The 26,623-nt window shown below is 35.3% G+C and overlaps 1 protein-coding gene across 2 annotated transcripts in view; it reads right to left on the reverse strand.

The window, feature by feature from the left end:
* The window catches only part of KLHL1 (kelch like family member 1), a 353,595-nt gene that overhangs the window by 141,806 nt on the left and 185,166 nt on the right, over positions 1-26,623 (reverse strand). For both annotated transcript variants that reach the window (XM_042904084.1, XM_042904077.1), the window contains one exon: positions 3,499-3,711. In XM_042904084.1, the coding sequence (XP_042760018.1) occupies positions 3,499-3,711 (213 nt within the window). The remainder of the gene's footprint in view (positions 1-3,498; positions 3,712-26,623) is intronic.

Here is a 26,623-nt window from a genome sequence, read left to right on the forward strand (position 1 = left end):
GTCAATCTTTTAACATGTTTTCTTTGTTGATGAAGTCTCAATGTCTTTATTTTTACTTTTTGTTTAAGCTCTAGAAATTTTTCCTTGCACTTACTAAATAGAAACTAGAAAATCAAGGCTGTAAAAATACTCCCAGTTATTTAGTTTAGCTTTATCCCAGAAACATATATTTTTTTTCTGTATTTATTTCTTTTTGTTTAGACATCTCTAAATCTTGGTTTTCTACTCTTGCCTTGGTCAGTACTTGTTGTGTTTTGCTTCACGATATTATATGTAGCTCCCAACAGGTCTTCCGAGGATCGTTCTCTCACTTACCTGAAACCTGTCATTTACATCACAGGAATTATCATACAAATTCTTCTCTCAGGTCTCCTTAAAAAGTTAGCCCATTTACTCTTTCCCTTCAAAAATAAATTCTTACCTCACTAGAAAAATGGAGATTTTCCTTCTTTTAAATATTGCTAGTACTTTAAAATGTAACATTGCATTTTATATAACTATTAAAGATTAAATAAAGGTTTATGTATATAATAAGCACATATATTTAATCTTTAATAGATATGTAAATTATGTATATAATAAACATATATATATATACATATATATATATAATAAACATATATATTGAGAGAGAGGGAGGAGGGAAGAGAGGAGAGTGTTGGTGTATAAGCAATACATAATAGGTGTAAACATATATTTAATGGCTCCAGGATCAAGAAAAAATGTTTCCTGATCATCATAATGGCTTTTCTTAAAGACCCTAAGATGCTTAGTTTCTTTGAAAGTTCATGTAAAAGGCTAGAAAATCCTAGATTTGATTAAACTCTTTTTTTTTAACCTCTGTCGGAGATTGAGTTAAATATGAAGCCAACAGAAAAATACTACACTCATTTCTCCTCAGTGGAATAATCAGATACATCCAGAGCACAATCTACAACTCCATAGGAAGACAGCTATCATTCCCATTCTCAATTTCTTCATTTGTCAAATGGTAATAATAATATTTACTACATGGGATAATGAAGAAATTAAATGAGATGAAGTGTATTATTTTTAGTAACTAAAGAAAGAAATAAAATCATGTTATTTCCTATTCCCCTGCTCTTCTTCCTTCACCAGTCTTTTTGTAGGAATATTCAAAACTGCTGTATTCAGGCGATTTTTTATGGTCTTCCATTTTTGAAAGCAAACAAAGAAGCAACGTACACTCAGTAGAACTACATCACAGCTCAGGTTTGCAAGAAGTCTGGATTTCTCACTAGCTCTATGGCCTTTGACAAGGTCACTTAACCTCTTTCAACCTGTTTTCCCTCTGCACAATATAATTAATAACATCTACCTTGCAGTTGTGTATTGAAGGTTAGAAATATATGGAATGTGCTTAATCATGACATGTAATTCTGTTAGTTAAGAAGTGATAGCTCCTCCTATATCCAGAAACATTTTATGAAAAGAAAATGTGTTTTACTCTTTCTTCTTGCACATCTATCTTGAAATTATATATAAAGTTAGTTTGGAATGGCCCTAGTTTGAGAAATGAGGAATAGAGAATATATATATATGCTATATTTATACCTATTAGACACTTTAATAAGAGTATACTTAAAAGTCTTTTACTAGCGAGTTACATCAAAAATATATATCTTAATTTCTAATGTTAATAAATAGTTTAATTTATTAAGATGAATCAGCTGAACCAATTAGAATTAAAACTATAATTTTAATGTGTAGCCTTAGGAACAAATAAGCTAATAGGATGTACATGTCTATTCTGATGGAATAGTATAGACAGATGTATAGGTAAAAGCATCTCCCATTTTTGATGACAGATGAGTATGATATTTTTGGCTAATAGTGATCATTGGCCATTTCTATCCTGAGAGAAGATCCCCAGGCTTCAAAGAATATCTTGCGTCAGAACCCAGGATGGAAGATGCAGACAAATCCAGTGCTTGGCTTCACAGTTTATTCTTTGTTTAGTTACCTAAATGCATTTGTCTCCCTTTTAAAATCCTGGTATTAGGATAATCTTATATAATTTGCTTAGGCAGGATTTCCATAAATTCTTTTTCTCTGTTTTTATTACTTTATTCATTTCAGCAGCCAGATGAAAAACAATTATTACTGTATTAAGTTTGATTTGTTATCCCAATTTTGACACAGTGTTTTTTTTTTTAACTTTCCAAACTTAATATACGACCATACCTCTCACTTCACGTATTAGCATGTTATATTTGGCCTGTCATTCTTTCCCAGTGCCCTAATTCCCTGTATTACATTCTTAGTAATATATGTATTAGTGAAAGTGTTGAGGGTTGTATGGATCCAAAAGAAGGATCAGGTCAATGTTACAGGCCCCCCACAGCTACCAGAAAAAAAATGTATACACAACACAATTTTATCTAACATTGCGGAGGTAAGAGCTACCTTCAAGCTTATTTTGGATAGCCTGAGAAGACAGAAACCCCATGTTAACATTGCTGCACATAGATAATTTTGCAACGTTAGAAATTAGTTTAAAGCACAAGACTCCAAATCAGAGAAAAATACTCTTCTTCTTACGAACTGAATAAACTTGTTCTTATCAATTCATCTGTGTCTTACATAACTCATCAATCAAAGGAGGTGGTTGGTTCACTTGGTGTATGGATTCTCCTTAGCTCCAATTATTAAAGATTTCACAATCCCAACTGCCAAAGGCTGTTGTTTCATAAGTATGAACCCCGTCAGTATATATCTTATCCATCTATAGAGGTTTGATATCTCATGCATTGAGCCTTAAAATATACTTCAAGGATGTATTTTCATCAGAAAATGATCATATTATTACACCTTAGGCTAGATAAATAAATTATATAGAAGATAGGCAGATGGATAGATTGTAAAAATAGGGAACCAGGGAATTAATTGCAAAGTTTTAAACATCTTCTAGATACTATTTATCTAATTTGATCCTCTCAAATTTTTTGTGTGATAGCACAATTTTATTCTATATATAAAGGAATTGAATATCAGAGACATTAAGTGACATTCTCATAGTTATATGAACATGAGTCAATATGTGGCAGAGACGGGATTCAGACCTATCATCATCATTTTCCATCACCAAATTTTCCTGAAAAGAGTATTTGATTAAAAGTAAAAATAAAATTGTGAGGAATAATAATGAACAGGGTGTGATACTCCTTTTTCTTTAATAATTGAACAGTTGTAAGAAAATGGTAATGGAGGGGCATAAAACTTAGTTTGGGAAATGGTTGGACTTTCTGCCTTCAAGTGTGTGTGTGTGTGTGTGTGTGTGTGTGTGTGTGTGCGCGTGCGCGCATGCACGCATTTACTATATACATATTAATTGAACATGACTATGTTACCAAATGCTCTATGGGTATTATTTTCTATTTTAAGTTGTTATTATCCTTTTGTTTATATTTTGATGTTACTTTTAACGTAGGATTTTTCAACACATAGTAGCCATTTATCAGCATCACATGCAATTACCTGTGGCGGAAGCAGTGGCAGTCTTATAAAGGCAAGAAGCATACTCAAGTCATTGCATCTCCTCTGCATGTCATACTTGACCCACATCATTAATGCATGGAAGATGGTTTCTTCATCAGGGACATTTACATCATCGCTGGCCAGGAGTTTATGGAGCTCCTCAGCTGGAAGCAGTAAAAACTCTTGATTTCTCATAACTTCCATTATGTTTTCCTGCAGGGAGAAAACATCTTGGCATAAATTTGGCTTCACTTTGATTTAGCTAGCAAAGCATCTCAGAAAGAAATGAGAAAAGTAGTCAATAACCTTTGTTCTCATTATAACATAATCCTTGAGACTTAATCCTTCAGAAACTAGAAGCTGTTAAAATGAAAGCATTGTAATTGTAATTGAAGTGTAAATGTATCAGAGACAGCACAGATCTTGTAATAACTGGAGGATTATAATGTTGAGCTTTGTTATGCAGGCAGAATGTACTAAGTGATTAAATGTTCAAGTTTCAAGTGGACCTGCTATGTAAGATTTGGTGAATACGAAGAGAATAGCATTTCAGATTTTTTAAAGCTTGACTACCTATACATGAATCAGAAAGTGGGAATGAAACTACATAGAGAGTAAATGACACTATAAGATGCATCATTGTTTATTTAGAAGCAAAAAAAAACACCCCAAAACAAACAAAAAAAACTCCCAAAAAACAAAAAAAAATATAGCACAAATAGGCCAGAGAAGTCACAAAAGCACGTATGTTCCACCCTTTTATTATCTCTCATACCTCCCTCCTCTCATCACAATTTCTCTGGCTTAATTTAGATCCCCATTTATTTTCTTCCAGATTGCTGCCATAACCTTCTAATTACTCTGCCTGACTCTATTCTTAGCTTCTTTACTGCAGCCCCTATAATAATGATAGAATGTGTCTAAAACATAAAATGTATGCCATTACTCTGAAGTTTTGCTTAGTTTCGTTTGGTCTACTTTTGTTTTTTGGTTCAAATCTCTTGGTTAACCACACTAGTTTTTTCTGGTCTGACCTCTTTCTGTTCTAAGACTACATGGCTTCACCTTATTTGTGTTCCAGTCACAAAAATTACTTATTCTTCTTTCAATTTCCATCCTGATTGACATGTCCTCCCTCTCTCCCTCTATCGCTTTAAAATGACTTTCATCCATGTTGTTTTCCTAATTTCTGTCATTTTCAAGACTCAATTCCAAATCTACTTGCTATATATGGGCTTCTCGAGCCCTCTGTCTGCTTGCATTTGATCTGGCTGCCCCATCCATCATGCCTCTGCAGTGCGTGGTATTTATATTTGAGACAGCAGTTACCAAACTGTGGCCTAATTTTCAGTGTACTTAGGGGGTCTCATCACAAACTGGAAGCTCCTTGAGACAAACACCTTGACAATTAACCTTATATATCTAGATCCTGGAACATAGCAGGTGAATAGTATATATTTATTGAATTGCTGTGTTGATGATCTTTGTAGAGAAGAATAAAATCTTGGAATTAGTACAGAACAGTGCAGTTTTTTCAAACACATTTTTAAAACGACTTGTCAAAAACTTTGTATTTTAGCAGACAGGCTTCAGGGGCTGATGTATGGTTAGGGAAGACAGATCTGACTGGTTGCCTCTTCTGTTCCACCTTCCTCTGTGTCTCAACTCCAACAAAGATATAAGTAAGGATTCTCAAATCACAGTTTTGGTAGAAATCTCAATACATGCCTATTAAAGAAAAAAATCTAAAAGAGATGGGACTAGATCTCTTCCCCAAAAGGCATTATGATTATCCTAAAGCTGAGTAGGAGATTCAGCAAGTGCCCATTACCGTGTATGTCAGAGCAAATCCAAACACATTTTCTAAGTCAGACCTAACCTGTATTAAGAGTATATCCTTGGTACTGAATCCAAGGCTTGAAATGCCTTCAGCTGTCACAAAAGCATGTCAACTTTTACTTTCATTCAGGTCATTTTTCATATTTATGTACATTTAATTGACATCACAGAATAGCTGATTTCCTGGAAATTTTTGTCCCCAGTGTTTCCTCTGTGCCTAATGTAGTACTATGTAAATTATTGATGTCCAGTAACTATTTACTGAAGTAACCAATAGAGTGTTCTGAGAAATAGTGCCACCAAATTTCTCTAAAGAACTTGATAAAAAGTGAGATCAAGATGGCTTTGAAATCTTTGAAAGATGTTTTTGTCCATCTATTTTTCGAGTTACTGAAAAGTCTATGCCTCTATTAAACTACACACAGAATTGTATAGCTAAACCAGCAGTATACAGTAAAGGGTGCCATAAAAAAGCAGTTCTATGAAACTCTTAGTGGTGTCTATCAAAGACATTGTTTAAGACATATTTTGTTATATTTTACAGTGTCTCTTTATGATGACCCTTGGGAGAAATTTCCTACAGGTTTTAGTAGCAGGAATAATTGCACTTCTCCTGAGTAAATTGGTTTGCTTTTACTATGGATGTTGTAAATTATGAAATTGATCAGATTTCTCTTTTTATTTGGCCTTTAGAAAACTTAGAGTTAAATTGAAATCTATCTCATAGGAAGGCTATAGCCTTTTATAGTTTGATTTCTTTTTCAGATGCTCCAATAGGTGTCATTTAACATCACTACAGCAGAATTTTTTTCTTTTATTCCTGAATCTGATTTAGAGTATATTTTTATAATTTTATGTCTTTGCAAGGCATATTACATTTTTGGGAACAAGCCAGGTTTGAAAAAACTGCAGTAAATAAACTGGACATTAAGAGCTAGTAGCAGATATTACTGGATCTGTCACACTGTATAGTATGTTGTTTATTATTTTTCCTTTACATATTTTAGAGTTCTGAAGTTCTCTTTGCTCTTTTTTTGTTTTCTCCATCAAGTCCCCTTTTCATGATACACTGCCTAATAGTTTCCTGGTATTTTGTTTTTTGTTTTTTTTTTGTTTTTGTTTTTGTTTTTGCTTATTCTAGCTTCTGGTAATTGTTTTGATTTCATTATGTTCTATTCACTGAAGAAGAAAAGAATATAAATTCACACTAGTTTCCATACATTGCTTGTGCACCTTAGCTAACTCCTTGTCAGAGAAGATCAAGTAATGAAAGGCATAAAAGTTCTTTGGCCTATTTACCTTTTGTGCAATAACTTTACTTTAAATTTATTCAATAATTCATTCTATATGGATTTACTGAACACATAACATATGGTCCCAGATAACTGTAGTAAGGAGGACAAAATGGATGTGCATCAAAAAGCATACCACACATGAGACACTATAAAACATGCAGTGCTTAGAAAATGACTTGCCAAGCAGGTTTCTCAAATGGGCCTAGAATATAGCTAGGAGTGTCAACTAGAAAATGGGAAATGGAAAGATATAGTATTACAACTAGAGGAAAGCATATAAACAAAGACATAATAGCAGGTAATATGGTATAAATTGCCATATTTGGAATGTCAATTTCATTGAGAATGAGAGAGAAATAATATTGAAAGTTTACTTTAGACCATATAATGGAATACACTTATTTTAAAGATTTGACAGTCTCTCCATTAAATAGTAATATATACACACAATTTTTACACATAGAGTGAAACATTTATTATAAAGAAGACTTTAGCACCGAATTTAAGTTGCCACTACATAAGACACAAATAATCTTAATTAATTAGAGCAAGACTAAATTTTACTATCTACTTTTTCCACTTCATAATATTTAAATAATTTGGCTAACTATAAAAATTATAATTTTTTTATTTGGAACAGAATTTCCTCACCATTTTTATTTAATTATTTCATGAATATGACACAAATATTTTCTAATATTAATTTTCTTCTCTCCCTTAATTATATTATTGTCTTCCCTTAGCTTATTATTGGTTATATATCAATAATTAGTAATTGATTTGAAGTTCCAGTAGAAATTAATTTTTGACATAATTCTGAAGGTCAGTTAACAATTAATGGTAATATCAGGTCAAAATAATATAAGTAAATCTATTCAATTATCATATTTTAGTTATTGATGTAGTTAAAATTATGAGTATTAAATTGTAGTAAAATATTTTATTAATGTTCAAATAACTTTAATATAAACTTTAACATTGTTTACTTCATCAGCAGCTACTCCCAATGTAGTAGTACACTCTATGCATGGTAAACTATTATGGTTAACTCATAGAAACCACTGTTATGCACGTCTACTGAGTTAAAACTTATGTTTTACCGTCTTGCACTTTGTGATCAGAGGTCAGTTAGAAGAACTTTCTTTTCTTTTATGAGTATTACTTTTTTTAATTTTTAAAAATTTTTAGAAAGAGAGAGAGAGAGAGAGAGAGAGAGCGCACTAGCCAGAGAGAGGGGCAGAAGGAGAGAGAGAATCTCAAGTAGGCTCCAAGCCCAGCGCTCAGCGGGCTGACAGGGGGCTAGATCACACAACCCTGGGATCATGACCTGAGCCAAAATCAAGAGTTGGATGCTAAACTGACTGAGCCACCCAGGCACCCCACTTAGAAGAACCTCCTAATTGCTTTTTTAAGCATTATATTGGGAAGGTTAATCCTTTGCCAGACCACCACAGAATCTCTGGCTTGGTTCCAAATCACCAGAGGCCATAGAATTCATTGTCCATCTAAAATGTTATTGGTTAAAAAGATGAATTATTAGGAGACTCAGATTATCAAATAAATGAAAAACTGAAAGGTGAGCCTGAGAATTGGCTACATCCTCTGGCTGAGGCTTATTATATAGATATGGATTGCAAATGTTTGGTCTAAATTCTGAATTGAAGCAGAAGTTACATGATGCACCACCAGATCGAGTAGGGTCTCCTCAAACTTCATATCCACCTGAAAGCTCATGTGAGGTTTGGAAATAGGGTCATTGCAGATGTAAGTAGCTTAAGTTAAAATAAGGCCATACTGGATTAGAGTGGTCCCTAATCCAATTACTGGTATCCTAAAAGACAGAAACAGACATACAGTGAGAACACCACGTAAAGACAGAGGTGATCCAGAGGGAAGAAGGCCATGTGAGGGTGGAGATAAAAGTCATGCTGTCACTAGCCAAGGAATCCCAAGGATTGCTAGGAACCACCAGAATTTGGAAAAGTCAAGGGTGAATTCTTCTCTTGAACTTTCAGGGAGAGTATGGATCTGCTGACATCTTTATTTCAGACTTTTAGCCTCTAGAGCTATAAGAGAATAAATTTCTGTTGTTTTAAGCTACTCAGCTTTCAATACTTTGTTAAGGCAGCCGCAGGAAAATAATAAATATCATAAGAGAAAGTAAAAAAAAAAAAAATAGTTACATTAAAAACCCTTACATAAACCTAAGAAACTATTCCCAATCTTTTAAATTATAATTTCTAAGCTCTTTATTTTATAGATTGATGCCTTTAAGAAATATCAGGTTTCCAATTACCTAAAAGATTGTCAGGGTCAGGAAAAAGTGTTCTACTATTAGGATCCAGATCTCTCTCTCTTGTTCTCTCTCTCTCTCCCTCTCCCTCTCCCTCTCCCTCTCCCTCTCTCCCTTTCTACTGCCTCTAGAATTTAAACCTTCTAGAAGTGCAGGGCGGGGAGACATATCTCTTCCAATTATCAAGGGCTTCTTACATCAGCTACCTTGAAGTTACTACACTGATATACTGGTGTCAAGACTAACCCTTTCAAGTTAAAACCTTGGCTTTTGATTACATTCCCTGCCTGAATTTTTAATTTTTAATCCCAGTGTCAAAGTTGCTCTCTGAACTCTTTGAATACTACTTTAGAGTTCAAAGGGAATAGAGACTCATTAAGAGATAAATAACACCTTGTTATTTTACAGGTGAGAATGTTGAGGCTGGAGGGGCTCAAACACAGTCATTTCATTAGTCACAATAGGTCTGGGATTAGGTACTCAGTCTCTTGTCCTATTATATTATCTGGGCTATCTATCCTTTGACTAAGTTCTCCTTCTGCTTCTTCTTTGTTCATCTAGTTTAGATTTCCCGTCTTACTTTGAACTATGCAACACATGTGCACCTTGATTCTTAAATGCTCACCTGAACTTTGTTTCCACCTCTTTTTGATATATCTGAGTTCCATGATGTGGCATGGTGATTATGGAGAGTCACATATTACTACTGACTTGGAGAGATGGTCACGATTTAGATCCCAACCCTTGCTATCCACTGGTTGTGTGATTAAAAAGTTGGATTCATTGTGCGTAAATGAGATAAAAATGGTATCCACTGTATAGCATTGTTGCGAGGATTAAGAGTCAGGATTAAATTATGTTTACTTCTCTTAGAGAAGTAGCTGATACTTAGTAAGTGTTATATACTCATCAACCATTACCATTCCATATCTGTGCCTACCCTTCACTTTAGCCTCCTATTGTTAGCTGTATTGTCTACATTCACATTTCTGTATCTTCCCTATTTTCTTTACTGATTATGTAGTCAACACAATTTTACCGAGTGTTTTTTTTTTTCTCTGCCTAGTATATTCGCAATGCTAAAGAATACTGAGACTAAAAAATAAAAGTTCTGGCTCCTAAAGAACGTACTTTTTAATGAGAAGGAAAATATGATATTATAAGATATTTTATGACAAGAGAGAAAAAATGGAGAATTTAATGGAGTCAAAGTTATAAGAATACAAGCGAAGTAAATGAGGTCAAGGAGGAGTGTGAGTTAGGAAATATACACAACTTTCCTCTATGGAATAGCAATTCCCAAGACAAGGAAATGTTTCTCATGGAATCACAGATTCACAGAGCACCAAAGACATGTTGCTGTCATGTGGTCTAATTCTCATATCATTATCTAGCATGGAGAATTATTTTTTTAAAAAATAATGTTTATTTTTGAGAAAGACAGGCTATAAGCAGAAGAGGGGTAGAGAGAGAGGGAGACACAGAATCTGAAGTAGGCTCTAGGCTCCAAGCTGTCAGCACAAAGCCTGACATAGGGCTCAACACCATGAGTGAGATCATGACCTGAGCTGAAGTCGGACATTTAACCCATTGAGCCACCCAGGTGCCCGCAGCATCAGGAATTTCTATGACCTCAGATAATCTCAAATTGGAAACAATCTTTGAAGCTACTTAGTTTAATGTATAGTCTATGTACTTTTCTGTGCACTGTCCACCGAGTGAGGATTTTCAATGATTGGAAACACATTACCCTATAAGAAAGCCCATATCATTGCTGAATAGCTCTGGCAGAAAATTGCCCTCATTTAAACATTTTTTTTTGTTAATGTTAATTTGTTTTTGAGAGACAGAGAGAGAGAAGGAGAGAGGGAAAGAGAGCATAAGTTGGGGAGGGGAAGAGACAGAGGAAGACACAGAATCCAAGGCAGGCTCCAGGCTCTGAGCAGTCAGCACAGACTCCCACATGGGGCTCAAACCCATGAACCACGAGATCATGACCTAAGCTGAAGTCTGATGCTTAACCAACTGAGTCACCCAGGCGCCCCGGAAAATTGCCCTCATTTTGAAGTAAAAACTTCCTTCTTATAATATTCTTACATTAATTCCAAGGCAAATCTATTTTTTAGTCTATTGATCAGCATTTCAAATAGTGAGGATTATATTTTTGTCTCTTATGACTTTTAAAGGCTACAGAACTATCATTGTTTAATCTTTCTAAGGGATCCTAATCTTCAAAACCAAGAAGCTATGCTAGAGCAGACCTGCATTCTTTTCTTTATTCTTTCAGAAATGAGAACAAATAAAATGAAAATAAAAAATATTCTTACAGGGGGTGCCTGGGTGGCTCAGTTGGTTGAGCGTCTGACTTTGGTTCAGCTCATGATCTCATGACTAGTGGGTTCGGACCCTGCATCTGGCTCTGTGCTGACAGCTCAGAGCCTGGAGCCTGCTTTGGATTCTGTGTCTCACTCTCTCTCTGCTCCTCCCCCACTCACACTCTGTCTCTCTCTCAAAATAAATAAACATTAAAAAATTTAAAAATATATTCTTACAGACTCTGCGTTGTTCATTTACATATAACTTTTTTAAACTTTCCCAAAGACATTTTCCAAATAAAGGCAACATAAATATTAAACAATCATTGCATAAAAATCTAATTTCAATCATATATATGTATATGTATATGTATAGGTAGATATATAATTTTTGTTATTCAAATAAAACAAGGAAAAGAAATATTCAAAGAGTTGTCAATGTATATAATTGACAGTGTTTTTCTTACCAATTTTGTCAGTGCTTTGGAAATGACTATGGGTGATGGGCATTGAGGAAGGCACTTGTTGGGATGAGCACTGGGTGTTGTATGGAAACCATTTTGACAATAAATTATATTTAAAAAATTATATATCAAACCCTTCCTTAATAATAGCAGTAAGCATTAATGGCCACACCTGTATATAGATCCTCTTCTGAGTTTTCTTTAGCTACAGATAAACTATCAAGATCCAAAGCTGCAAAACTACAGGGAATGGTTGCATTTTCATTATTAATTATTTTCCCTTTATTAAGTGTGGTTACTTAACTGGTTGTAACTACCCCCCCCAAATATTAGAGTATCAGTGTTAAATAGAAGCCTTTTATAATAATTCTAAAATTGTATCCATTATCAGAAATGATTTCTGATGGTCATCTTTCAAGATTATTGTATCAGACAAAAGATAGTTTCATTATTTTAAATTCCTTAAAAAATATATGAGTCTATGACTGGAAGTCTTTTCTGAAAAAATATTGCTAAAGAGTTAAGATAACTTGGAAATTATAGTGGAAAAAGCGATAATTATTCAACAGGAAGGATTGGAGAACATCCTTTTCTAATACTTTCTAGTCAAGATTTCTCAGGAATAGTCACTTAATTATTCTAAGATACTATCTTCTCACCTCGAAAATGGGCTCTGGAAAAAGACCTAGCCTATAAACCTTTTCTAATTTGCTTTCTAGCACATTGATCTTAGAAGGAAATAATTCCTAAACTTTACAATGTTATACAAATGAAATGCAAGTATCTTCATGGGATTCTTTAACCCTTGTAATAATTTGGTTTGCTTTTGATACTGGAGATAATTATTCAAACTTAAATATGTGATATATTATCTACTAATATGTAGGAAAAGGGAGAAGGGAGCATATACAAATCACTTATAAACATCACTACCAGGAATAGCCCAGGCAGCTAAACAGTTCTACTTCCTTTTTTTTTTTTTTTTTTTTTGGTTTAATGGAAAAGTAATTGTTCCAAACATATTAATTACTTTGCAAATTGTGAAACACTGTAATTATGTGTGCATAAATTATTAGAGTAGTAGTATTGATTTTTGTAACTTAATATTAGGTACATATACTCCTTGGTAGAGCCCAAACCTATCTTTCCCCCCTCCCTTCGTAAACTGCTTTCCATTAGTATTTGCCAAGTTTCTTTTGGGTGTCTTATAGAAATCACTGAGAAAGGTAGCAGATGAAAAAAAAAAAAAAAGAGGAACATGAAAATCTCTGCACAATCTTTATAAGAGGCACATATTTGTGCCAGCCCACGGGAGAAATGGTAATATTGCCAATTAAATCTTGAGGTAACAGCATACCTATGAATTCAAAGCTGTTTCTTTTCACTGTAGCAAAATGTCCAGAACACCTGATCACATAAACTTTTTCTTAAAGGAGTTACAATGCCTCATAAAAACATTAAAATAATGATCCTCTACAACTTTTCTAGAAAAACGGAATTTTAACATAAGATAGTATTTCTGTCTTCCTTGCAAGGACATCTTGCAGAAAATTGGCTGTACGAATCTTCTTTGGTGCATAAAAATGTGTATTTTATCAGGTAGTGCTCATTCTGTGCTTACAGAAAATTGAAAGAAAGTTTATCCCTTATCTTAACAGAAAACAATTTTTTTCAGGACCAAAAAAGGATTGTTTTGTCAACCTGTATTTATATAGTCTTTTGTTCTTATGCGTGTAAACATAAATGATGCATCAGGAAAGACTGTTATATGCATAATCTAAAATAGCCTGACAGTTGGGGTAAAAAGTATGCGTAGAACAAAACGGAAGAATGAGTATGGAAGTTGCTTACATAACCACATTGATTAGTTTGCAGTTAAGAACAGCATTAACATTCTGGAACAAAGAATACATTACAATTTTGCAATCTTAAGGTTTAAATGGTCTCTACAGAAGCATGTAAAATTTTAATTATAATTGTGCATGCATTTATTGCTTAATAAAAGGATTTAGACTATTTCCCTTCTGGGGTGGACTAATTTACTAGCTGCTTTAAACCAATGTTAAAAATTACAGAATAGTATATTCTCTTATATTTAACATCTATAAAAAATTTCTAAACAACAGACATAATTGTAATCATTGTCAAAAAATCAAGTAAAAATCAAAAGCAAGCAATAAAAATTCTTCCCAAGAAAACTGTAAAATGGAAATTAACGAAAGAGAATACTTTATGTAAAACAATTGGAAGAAAGAGGATAATCCCTTTAGTATTTATGTAAATGTATAATAAATTTTCCTCCAGTTTGCCAAATAATAATTTAGTGCATGCCATTAATTTATCTCTCAGCAAATAAAATAGCCCTTAGCTACATTACAACATATATGTTTACATACAATGCATTACATATGAAAGTTGGTGCCAAACTAAGTCCATGGAATATTATTATATTTTATAAATAAAATGTAGTAAAAAGAGGCAAGTATTTTACTCTGAAAAGTTAGATGTTCATACTTCTCATAGGCTATATACATTGGCAGCCCAGGGTTTCTATATGAAGTAACTATTCATTATTTCTAAAACAAAAGCTAAATATACATTTTTACATTTGATAAAGCTATTAAATAATCTTTTTTTCTGTCTATTTAAAGTAAAAAGAATGATAAACTTGTATATTTGTTTCCTCTTGCTCCTGTAACAAATAACCACAAATGTTGCGGCTTAAAAAAACACCCATTTATGACTTTATGATCTCACAATTCTGTAGTCCAGGCAAGGTGTGGCTCTGTTGGTGTGCTATTTCAGATTTCACAAAGCCAAAATTAAAATGTTGGCAAGGCTCCTTCACTTCCGGTCTTTGAGAGTGAATCTGTTTGAAGTGCATTCATAGAATTCGGTTCTATGTGGTTGTGGGACAGAGATCCCCATTGCCTTCTTGGCTGTTGCCTGAAGGTCATTCTCAGCTTCCTGCATTACTGAGCATGTCCCTTCCTCCATCTTTAAATACAGCAAAAGCAGGCTGAATCCCTACATTTCAAATCTCTCCTGCCTCTCCTTCTGCCTCATGTCTCTTCTTTCTTATTCTGCCACATCTCTGTGACTGACTCTTCTGGCTTCCTCTTCTACATTTAGGCACTCATGCCATTATGCTTGAATAATCCTAGATAATCACTCTGTATTGAACTCAATTAGTTACCTCAATTCCATCTGCAAAGTATCTTCACAGCAATACCTAGATTAGTATTTGATTAAATAACCAGGGAATTTTTACAAAGAGAGGAATCCAACAAAGGGGCTCTAAAAAAGTAGGAAAGCAGCCCCTGGCTATTGCTCATGGTCCTTTGGTGATGGACCCCTCACACACTGAGGTGTATCGGATGGAGCTCTAGGTTAGCCTTCGGTGAGTGCCAGGCAAAGACAGACTTCTGGCAATTCAGTGGATATTCAGGTTTATGGCTTTAGTGAAAAAGTGTGGACAGCCCTTTCAAATGGCTTCATCTAATAGCCTCATGAAAACTTTGAGACTGAGTCTGCTGTCAAAATGAAGGAGGTAATCTTATTAAACTTAGTGAGGCTAAGTATTCCCAGTGAGCTGTCAGAGACCAGGCCCATGCATGATCCAGGAGGTCTCTATACCTGAGTTCCCATTGGGCCAGTGGAGACAGTGGCTTCTCTGCAGCTATGCCTAAGAGGTAGGTGGGCACTCCTGAGACCAACTCATGAAGACGCAAGACTCTAGCCAGGCCAGGTGTCACCCTGCCCTGTATGTACTATTTCCACTTCACTAGAGGAGACTCATGAGCTTCCTGTATCAGACAAATTGAGTCCTCTGTTAAGATCTATGACATGATTGGGATTTCTGGTAGTAAAACTACTTCACAACTATGAGTCATTTGCTCACTATCTGCTGAGCTTCTCTGATGGCTCTTTCCAATTAAGTTCTACTGAGATGGAATGAGGTGTGGCTACCATCCAACCTGAGAGATCTGTCCCTTGAAGATTGTGAGAAAAGACCTGTGGCACAATGACCAGAGCTTCATGGGGTACAGATGGCTATCTAGGCCACCACAGCAAATGTGCCATGTTAGTTTCACTGAATCATGGGCTATGGCTAATGGTCTGGTTGTATGGTAAGGTCAGTGACAAGCCTCAGACTGGCATATAAAACAGGCCTTCTCACCTCTCTGTGGGGACCAGAGATTTAGATACAATTGTATCTTTTTGTTAACCATGTAGATGCTCACCAGAAAGTTTCTTACATACAAAAAAGAGAACATAACCAATGGGCAGGCCATATTTGTCATCTAAACATAGAGAATGAATTATTTTTTTCCCCAGAACAAACAGATGTGCTGGGATCCATGGAGGATATCGCATGGAAATTCAGACAACATCCCAAACTGAGCCTATGGACTGCCTCTTCTGTCAGAAGCTGCCAGAACAGCATGGAAAAGCTGAATCACCTACCAGACTCTGGCCAAGAGTAATAATTCTACTCAGGGACAGATTCTTTGAGCCAATGGGCCAGGAAGATCTTTTCAGGAAGAATGTTGGGTCTGTCACCCCATATGGAGGAGGTTCTACTGGATCTTGAATGTAGTGTGAAACTTTCTCCAGGTTTGGTCTGGTCATTCCTGCCTGTACATTCCACTGACTTAGGCCACACTATGTGGGCCCTATAAGATAATATTTATTTCTCATTTGGGTTTCCTAAATACATTGCATCTAATACCAGCCCTGAAATTTGCAGCCCAACTTATACCCCCGTAGGTCTAATCACAGGGCATATGATATACTCAAGATGCTGTGTATCATTCACAAGCCACAGGGGAAGGTAAGTGTTTTAATGGAAAATAGCAGTAAGGTATAAAGGGCTGATGGGAAGGAACAAGAAAACCCCAGCCTGGACCATGAATTTCAGGTGAGTAGTCTGGAGCAATGCAGTAACTATATAAAATAGTACTTCCCATTTGCCCTGCATGTTTGACCAGGCTGTCTGTCCCCTTATTTCAATTGTACACCCCATTTTTACAGCTATTGACACCTTGGACTTTACGGGGGACTCTGCAAAAGTCTTCCATCCTCTTTAGCGTCTTTACAAAAATTCAAATAGATGGGCAATCAGGATGGCTATTAAAATGCGAGAGATAGAGACAGTAATCTCCTTTTCCATTTTCCCTCCAGGTGTAGAGCTTGAAGTTTTACCTATAGAAACCTTGAAAAGAATGGCTATCAGCTTGAGATCTCTAGTTCAAACATTGTTCCTTACGGTGGCCCTGCTACTGTGTTCTTGGTAACCCCAAGGGATGGATATCAGCATATAAAATAGATTTGTCTTCTCTTCCTAAGAAGACCTTAGCCAGAAGACATGGGTTGACTACCTTTAGGCTTGGATCAAATGTGGTATTCCTGATCATGGATAGGATAGACTGTTCATTTTGCTCTTGATGTGGAGGATTCCCTCCAGTTCTGAACTGATAGTATATGAGTACCTTCAGCCTGAGTGCTACATATAAGAGTGGAAGGGGGAGGGTCTCAATCCTCTTCTCTTTCTCCTATGGGTACCCCATGTGACTTGCATCTCACTGAATTTACAGAGACATCTGTTCCAGGCAGTGGCCACTGCTCTGAATTTGAGTGGCTATTGAGTATATGACAACATCTTGATCCTACAGATAAACATTTGATTGTTGTTCCATTACATACAAGTGGATATTTGTCTATGGATCTTTCTGGTATCTCAAGTGCCACAACCTTATTTATCTTGACTCAAAGCATTGCTGCAAACTGAACTCTGGCATAGCAGTAGTGAAATGTGTCTCTAAAATTCCACAAATTCCTGTGACAGGTGGGAGTAACCAGAACATCTGAAACAAAGCACACATCCACCATCAAGGCTGTTTTTGTTTTGTTTTTGTTTTTTCCCTTAACATAGCAGATTTTCCTCCCTATACTCATCCTTACCCTATTGTGTTTTTGCTAACATCTCATGTATATGGATCAATGAAACTAATAAAGTAAAAGAGTCAATTACAAAGTCCATAGGGCTTCTGGCTATCTAGAATAGATCCTAATGGATGTGGCACACCTTTTCCTTGGTAATAGTTGGGAATCATGGCTACATTCACTCTTCCAATCTTCCAATAAGGACACCTTACTGTCCTACTTGGGGTGATTTTGATTATGCCCCTTGTTGTTTGTTATCTTAGATTAACCAGCTCTGGTCACAGCCTCTCAGTTTTAGCTCATTCAAGCCCGTGATGGGTAGCCCATGCTTCTTGCTTAGGCCCTCAAGGACCAAGAGATGGAATTGAGGAGTCCAGCTCCAGGAACAAATCCTATATGTGATTTTTCAGGCCCAATCATAGGCAATGGCAAGGCTTTGGCTGGCAGGACTCATAAAGGAAAGCTTCCCTTCCATACCAGACTTGTTACACAGCTAAGGCATTACAGTTTCTGAAGAAAGTTGTAGTCAAGACTCACATCCCCAAGGCCGGCCAAATTATTCTCCACTGAATAATTTGACATCTGGTTGCTTGATATATATAGGTTTCCCACCAATCCAATATTTTTTTAATTAGTATTTAGTATCTTTATTTTGTTTTGATTCCCTCTAGCTTCCATGTATTAGGACACTAGCCATAAATACAACTCTTAATCCTGTGACTACTCTTATAATAGGTCTTATAATAGCATCCCAAGGCAGGGGGGAAGGGAAGTGAGGGGTAAGAGGTCTGGTAGGAGTGGGATCAGGCAAGGCATTATGGTAGTGGTAAGTTCTCCTCATATGATTCCCCATGATTCATTTGCTGTTACTCGACAAAGACTGACTTAAAATGTCTTGTAAAATAATATATATATATAATATATATATATATATATATATATTATATATATATATATATAATTGTAATATATATATAATACAATTTATATAAAAAGTTATATAGTGTTTGGGGTTCTTGGGTGGCTCAGTCAGTTAATCGTCAGATTCTTGATTTTGTCTCAGGTCATGATCTCACGGTGGTTCGTGAGTTAGAGTGCCTCTTCCGGCTCTGTGCTGACAGCACAGAGACTTCTCAGGATTCTTTATCCATCTCTCTCTCTGCTACTCCCCTGCTTGTGCACATACTCTCTCTCTCTCTCTCTCTCTCTCTCACTCTCTCTCAAAAATAAATAAACATTAAAAAAGTTATATAGTTTTCTATCAAGCATTTTTTTGTATCAAAGACAATATTTTATCCACTTGATATGCCCTAAAGCTGTTATTACACAATGGTAAATTTAAATATTTACTGTAGCTTTACTGTTATCACAAATTTAAAAATTATTTGCAACATGACTGGTCATATTACAAGTTTGGAGCTATGTGTAATGCTTTTAGTTGAATTACCATCTGTATGTATTACCATCGACGTTTTAGTAATTTTTATGGGATTCCACTAAATTCATAGTAATATCTGGATTGACTATAAAATAAAGCAAAAAAAAATTATATTTAGAGAAATATTTTGATATAGGTGTCTCTAACACTAGATAATGAGAGAGAGAGAGAGAAATTGTAACTTATCATAGGCTAGTAAATAAGGTATGAAATATATAGATTATAATATATAATGTCTACATATGAAGAAATTAAACTAATGAGGGTTAAAGTGAGGTGTGGAAGGTCCTACAGTTGTAAGTTGTAGATAGATGATAAAATCTTATTTCAAAGAAGAATGACCCATATAAGTGACAGGGAAAGAATGGGAACTTGTCAATTGAGATAAATATAGGGAGAGGCAAGCCGGAAAATCCTGAACCCTAATTTTTCTGAACCCTTCCCCTCTAGATTGCAGAACAATCCCTTCTCTTTTGCTACACAAACAGAAAAAAATAATAAATAAAAACCTTATCAAATATAACCAAAAAACAGTAATGCCAAAGGTGTTTGGTTTATCTCAATTCCTTTCCTTACCAACTATCATTGCCTCTAGGTTAAAAACCAGAGTCAAGTCTTGGTACCATTTGGGTAGAGAAGTAAAAACTCTGATGCAGGAAGAAGTAACATCCACAGCAACACAATCAGGATCTGGTTAAGGGTATGAAAAAAGCAGGAAGGAATATGTTTTGGAATTGATCTTGGTATGAAGCCAACATGGAGGAATGTAGGAATAAAGATAAGACTATTTATGTGGGCCACTCACTCATTATTTGGGATTCAACATACTGGCTAAGAGTTGATTTTAGTAGTGAAAATGGAAGCTACCCTGAAGTCTGTATATGATTATGCCCTACTGTAAATAAATTGGCGATGCTAGAACTGTATTAGCATATTATTGAGGAAGAAAACAGAAATCAGAAGGAGGTGGAAATATTAAAATGGATTATGTGAAAGAACAGAAAATCCCTTCATTTTATACTCTTATGCCCTCTTGGGAGGGCCCAAAGAATAATGCTGTAGAGGGAACCATAATGTTAAGAAGGCTGGAGTTAGGAGTGGGAGGCCCTATCATCTTCCTGGAGTTTAGTGCCACTGGAATTACTGATATTCCAGCATGGAAGAATCTAGATGGCAGCAGTTAATTATCAGAAGCAATATGGATATAATAAAAATAAAGAGTAGGAATGGCATATAGTTTTCTTTGATCCATGAGAATCTATGGAATTGATCTTCAAGTATGTTGAGGTTAGATGGATGGCTTTTCACTCAGGATATTGCTTCATTTGGGGAGTTAGAAAACTTGATAGCTGGTGATATGAAAGTGGATATTATCCACTGTAATGACAAATGCTAGTCCATACAATTTCTAGATCAAAACAAGTCCACAGATTCAGAATCTACTAATTTAAGGGGGGAATGGGAGCCCTTGAGAAGCATACCACAACCAGCATATACAAAGAATTTCCCTCTGATCCTTCCCCCGATGGATCTGCAACCTTTGCTAGTATAGATGAGCACTGAGAAAAAGAAACGGGATACATTTGAGGACTGATAAGAGATTTGTGGTGACACTGAAATGCCATAATGGTTTTTTTTTGGGTATAGTGGGACCTATAGAAGCTGCATGCAAATGAAATTTTGCCTTGGTGTGGGTACAATGGTTCTATAGACCTTTCCTGTGATTATCTTCTTAGATATAAATGTGTAATTAAGATATGCTAACAGCTGGCAGAGCTCTCTCATTGATTCCCTGATGTGTTAGAAGACTGGTTCTCAAGTTTTTGCATGTATCAGAATGTCCTGGAAGCAGGGCTGGCTACATGATTTGTGAGGCACAATGCAAAGTGAATGCAGAGTCTCTTTTTCAAGGAGCATGAAAAAATGATGTTAAAGGTACATAGAAAGCTTTTTCTTTTCTTCCACTCTATCCCTTTTGATTTGTCTTGGTGCTTTTTATTTGCTATTTAATGTCAGTCTAAATAAAGAAAAGTTAACATTTTAAACTACTAGGGTGAATTTTACTCTACATCTTTATGTTATACAATGCTAGATTTAAATGTTAATAGTAGAGAATTGAAGTCATATGCAGAAGCACCAAAATTACATAATTTGCACTTTGTATCTCATCTTCAAAGAGTGCCTAGTGTTGGTCAGAGGAAAGAAACATAAATCAGATTCAGGAACGACTGGAAGGAGGAGGAGTGCATCCCCTCAGGCCTGGCACCAGGCCTAGATAGTGCTCCCTGGTATGGCACAACCCTCCTGTATATAATGCCAAGGGGTATTATCACCGAGCTACTGATTCGAGAAATACTTTCTTCTCAATTCTCATCATCAGGAAAGAACAAAAGAAGTTTGTTTCTCCGTAACATAGGTGGCAGTACATTTTCATAATCACAGGACTCCTGTTATAATAGAACTATTTTCTGTCATAATAGAGTCTACAAAAACCTTACCTATCCTGACATTCCAAAAAGCATCATCACAGGTAGCCACTTTATTGATGATATCAGCGCCCTAATTGGGTTAGTGGCTAGTAAGTGAAACGTATTTTGGATAACCTAGTAAGACTCATGCATCCTGGAAGGCAAGTGCTAAATCCCATGAGGTTTCAAGGATCTGCTTCATCTGTGGACTTTACAATAATCTTACAGTCTAGAGTAGCAGGAGAACTTCTCTAGATAGCAAGTCATTGTCCTTCACTCATGTAACCAGTGAAAATAAGGCACAAAATGTATTAAGTTCCTCTGAATATTTTTAAAATTTATTTATTTACTTTGAAAGAGACAGAAATAGCACAAGTAGGGGAGGGTCAGAGAGAGGGGGAGACAGGGAATCCCAACCAAGCTTGCTCTGTGCTGCCAGCAAAGAACCCAATGCAAGGCTCAAACCCATGAACCATGAAATCATGACCTGAGCCAAAGTCAAGCGCCTGACATTTAACCAACTGAGCCACTCAGATGCCCCATGTTCCTCTGAATTTCATAAAGCATATAGGAATATGATTCAAATCTATATGTTGGTTGGTTCAGCAGGCTATCAGTTTCTAATGGGGCTAGTGTTTGTAAGGCCCAGTTATTCTGTAAGCTTTCCTCCATTTATACAATGCGACTAGACATTATTTTGCTCTGGAAGTAGCCATGGTGGGTAAGAAGTTGGGAAGAGAATCTATCAAGTCTCAGTGATAAAATTATGGTTTGAACTTCTCAGTACTACCCTCTGCAATCAAGAATTGTTCTCTGTTTGAGCAAACAGCTCTTGAAACACTGTTGGGCTCAAGTGATGATTAAGGATCTTACCATGGAACATCCAGGGACTACGAAAATTGTTTTGCTATTATTAAATCCATTTGATAATAATGAGAAGTAATCATAGAAACAATCCATTGTACAGTGCAATTTCACAATGGAAGCATTGCATTTAAACCAGGCTTGAGCAGGTCTAAAAGGCACTAATAAGTGAATGCCTGTTCCTCAACTAGTATGTATGGTCCCAAGGTTTTTTTACAATAAACTTATGGAAAATGAAACAATTCAGTCCTAGTTTAGAAAAGGGATGGCATGGTATATCAGTGCTAGCCAGGACAGTGATGAAAGTATATTTTTTAATAGGCAAATCTGTGAACATTTCACTTAGATGCCTACTTTGTTGGAAGAGAGAAATAGTCTAAGTCACACATAAACTTCTGAGCACGAGCAAATAGCTTGACTGGCTATTGAGAAGCCTGAAAGGAACAACAGAGAAAGATCAGTGACAAGGAGATCTGGAGTACCCTTATGTCAATAGATATACTCAAGTGATCATAAAGTAAAAATCTTTCTTAAGTGCCCAGCAATAGCATTCATTACAGAGGAGGCTCTCAATGATCAGGTACCTAGTATAACTTGTACCATGGACATCAGCTATATTATTTTCTATGCCATCTCAGTGCTACAATGGGCCCACAAAAAGATGACCATGGTAGCAAGCATAGAAGTTATATATGGGTATGAAAATATGAACTCCCCTTCAACAAAGCTGATCTAATTATATTATTGATAATTCCTAATATGGCACAATTCTTTGAAGAAGACAATCTAGCCATCTGGTGGAAAAGTGGATTATTTTCTGGAATAGATATATACTCTGGATATAGGTTTACATCTTTGGCTTCTCAGCACCAATCTCTTAGAGAATTCCTGATCCAATGATACAGTGTGACTGGCAAAATTATGACTGACAATTCCTTGAGAAAAGAAACCTATTTTATGACAAAGGCAGTACAAAAAAGGACTCCGGAACATGACATTCATTGGTCTTACCATATCACCCATGAAAAAATGCATGTCATTAGAAAATGTCAAGGGTAATATAAATAGTATTATATAAATAATGTAATATACATAATATAAATGTAACTAATATTTATTTTACTATGACAGGTGCTTTACTCATACTATCTTATTTGGTGTTATTTTCTGTGTATAAGTAATGAGGCTCATAGAGATTAGGAGACTTATCCAAGGATACAAACCTTGATAAGTGGTTAATTTAAACCTAGAATTATGTATCTTCAAACCATTCCTCCTTGTACTTAACTTTGTTTGGGATGGGGTTATATTATCAAGAACTAGGGTAGGTAGATAAATTTCCAGGAATGAGTTAGCTAATAAACATAATAATGAAGAGTTATAGAAAAATTGAAAAACAAAAACATGTATGAGATGCTTGGGGGACAATGACAATCCTGATCAAGGGTAAACAGATGGCATATCTGGGGAGAGCAAAAGAATAAAGGTAGACTAAGCAGAGCGGGATTAGGTGCAAGAGGCTGAATGTCAACCTAAATTTTAACATCAATTTGCAGTCTGGTTGACAAATACATTGATGAACCTTCGGCAGAAATTAATGTGGTCAAGAAAGACTTAACATCTATTAATGTACAAAGAGTTTTTACAAGATTTATTCCTTTTGAAATAATAAGGTATAATATATGGATACTATTTAGCAGAAATGTAGAAATATAAGTTCATGAAAAGTTAGGTTTTGGGCAGATTGGATCTGGAGTCATTTTAATTGGTAGAGAGTCAAAGAACTTGTATAGTTTGGCCAACATTGCTGATTTAAGGAAAAGGAAGAAAGGGAGATATTCATGAAACAGAGAAAGCAAGCAAAAGAAAACTTTAAGACAGTTGAATTCATACACTGAAAAATACAGAAAGTTGAAGGAGAATGAAAACAGAACAAGCCCATTGATTTTCCATTAGTATCCTTAAAGATCACCACTTTCAGAGGTGCCTGGGTGGCTCAGTTAGGTAAGCATTCAGGTCATGATCTCACAGTTCCTGAGTTCAAGCCTTGCACTGAGCTCTGTGCAGACAGATCAGAGCCTGGTGCCTGCTTTGAATTCTATGTCTCCCTCTCTCTCTGCCCCTCCTCTACTCTCTTTCTCCTTCTCTCTTTCTATCTCTTATTAACAAACATTAAAAAAAAGGACTTTCAGCCAAGTGGTGGGTGTAAAAGCTTGATTGTAAGAATTCAGAGTCTGGATAATCAATTTAGTACTAACAGAAGCAGAAGACTATTTGGAGAACTACAGTGCTGGAAAGAAAATGTTTGATACCATAGTTTTACAGCATAAGACTCATCTACTTGACTAAATCCTTGATAATTGTCTCAAACCTGGAACAAGTTAGGTTTTTTTTTTTGTTGTTATGTTTCTTTTCTTTCTTTCTTTCTTTCTTTCTTTCTTTCTTTCTTTCTTCTTCTTTTTCTTCTTCTTCTCCTTTTTTTTTTTTTTTTTTTTTAATAAAAACTTGTTTGGACTCTCTTACAAAGTAGAGGGAGGAGCCTGTTGAGAAACTGAATACAATCATAAGAGAACTCAAAATTTAAATAAGGGTAAGGAAAAGGCAGAAGCAGATGAGATCATTAAAAAAGATAATTCTTATAAAGAAGAATGATTGTGATGACTTTAACCAAAAGTTCAAAAAATGAACTTGTCAGTATACTAAAATGAATCTTTGGATTTTAGTCCTGAGATTTTATTACTGGATATATGTAGAATTCCAAAGGATAGAGAGTAAATAAAAATGAAAGTACACAGACCATGAGAGAAATAAAATGGAGAGAGCAGCTAAATCCAAGAAACACAGTATTAAGGAAAATATAGATTGAAACATTCAACTGAACCATAGTGGACTTGTATCAATGATCATGACATTATTTCTTAAATTTCTCATGCACATTTAAAGGAATGCTTACTAATCTCTGTGATGAGCACTCAGTGATGTATGGAAGCATTGAATCACTATACTATATGCCTGAAACTAATATTCCACTCTATGTTAACTAACTGGAATTTAAATAAAAACTTAAAAAAAGAATGCTTACTGTATGCCCTCTATATTTAAGGAGGCATACTGGAAATTATTTGGAAATATCACTTTTAGTTTAGTTTTTATAAAGCAAATATAACTGCTATGAGGTTTTATATTGATATGTAAAACAGATATTTTTTTTTTATTTTTAACTTGAACACTAAAAAGAGACTCTATAAAAGATTTATGACAATAATTCTATATTCATTATTTCATGAGAAAAATTCATTAAGGTTAGAGGTTGAAACTTTGCTGAGGTCGAGAAATATGAAAGCAGAAAAATCCCTTACAGAGTTACCTCGTTTAAATTTTATGAGTCTCAACCAGGGCATTATTAGACAAAGCTGAAATAATCATTAGGAATGTTCTCACCTTAAGAATAATGGAATCTGAATATTAGAGGAATGTATATGTATTTCAGCTAGATTCCTATCTTGCAAACCCCTCTTCAGTATCCTTAAGTCTCCAACATTCCTCATTCTTCCCATCAGAAGGAACTTTCTACCAATTGAAGGAATTGACACCAACCATTACAAAAAGCTTTAAATTGAATTCAGATCATTCTCCATGCATCTTATTCCTACCATCCTGGTGCCATACAAGGACAGAGCTCCATACAAAATTAAGTAGCTGTGAGTTTACACTTTGATTCTCAAAATTGCTCTAAAAAGTAGAAACCTCTTTGGCCATCCATGTTCACCTTTTGAGGAAACTCAAGCACAGAGAGTAAAATATTCTAAGTTTACACAGCTTGTGTATGGTTGAGAAGGGCTGCACAGGGTTTTATTTCTAGCTCCAGGAACTCATACTTAATCTCTAAGTTATTTTGTCTCTCAGTATGGCTTAAATAAAATGCTGCTGAACTATATTGGATTTGTATCAATTATCATAATACAATTTATTTAACTTGGGGGGAAGATTTATCACGGATGGTTTGTAGTTACTCTGTTCTCTTTGATAGCTCCCATAGCTATAGTTTCTGCAAATAATGAAATGCCTTCCTGAAATAACCTGAGAAAATAAAACTGACTACCTCATGGTTATCCAGAAGAAAGAAATTGAGAGAACAGTTAAAATTACTTTTCTTACATTCTTTCTATGTTGAGTAAATTCAGTTTGTTTCATACCTTTAAA

The sequence above is a fragment of the Panthera leo genome, chromosome A1, assembly GCF_018350215.1.
Source record: "Panthera leo isolate Ple1 chromosome A1, P.leo_Ple1_pat1.1, whole genome shotgun sequence".
NCBI classification, from domain to species: domain Eukaryota; kingdom Metazoa; phylum Chordata; class Mammalia; order Carnivora; family Felidae; genus Panthera; species Panthera leo.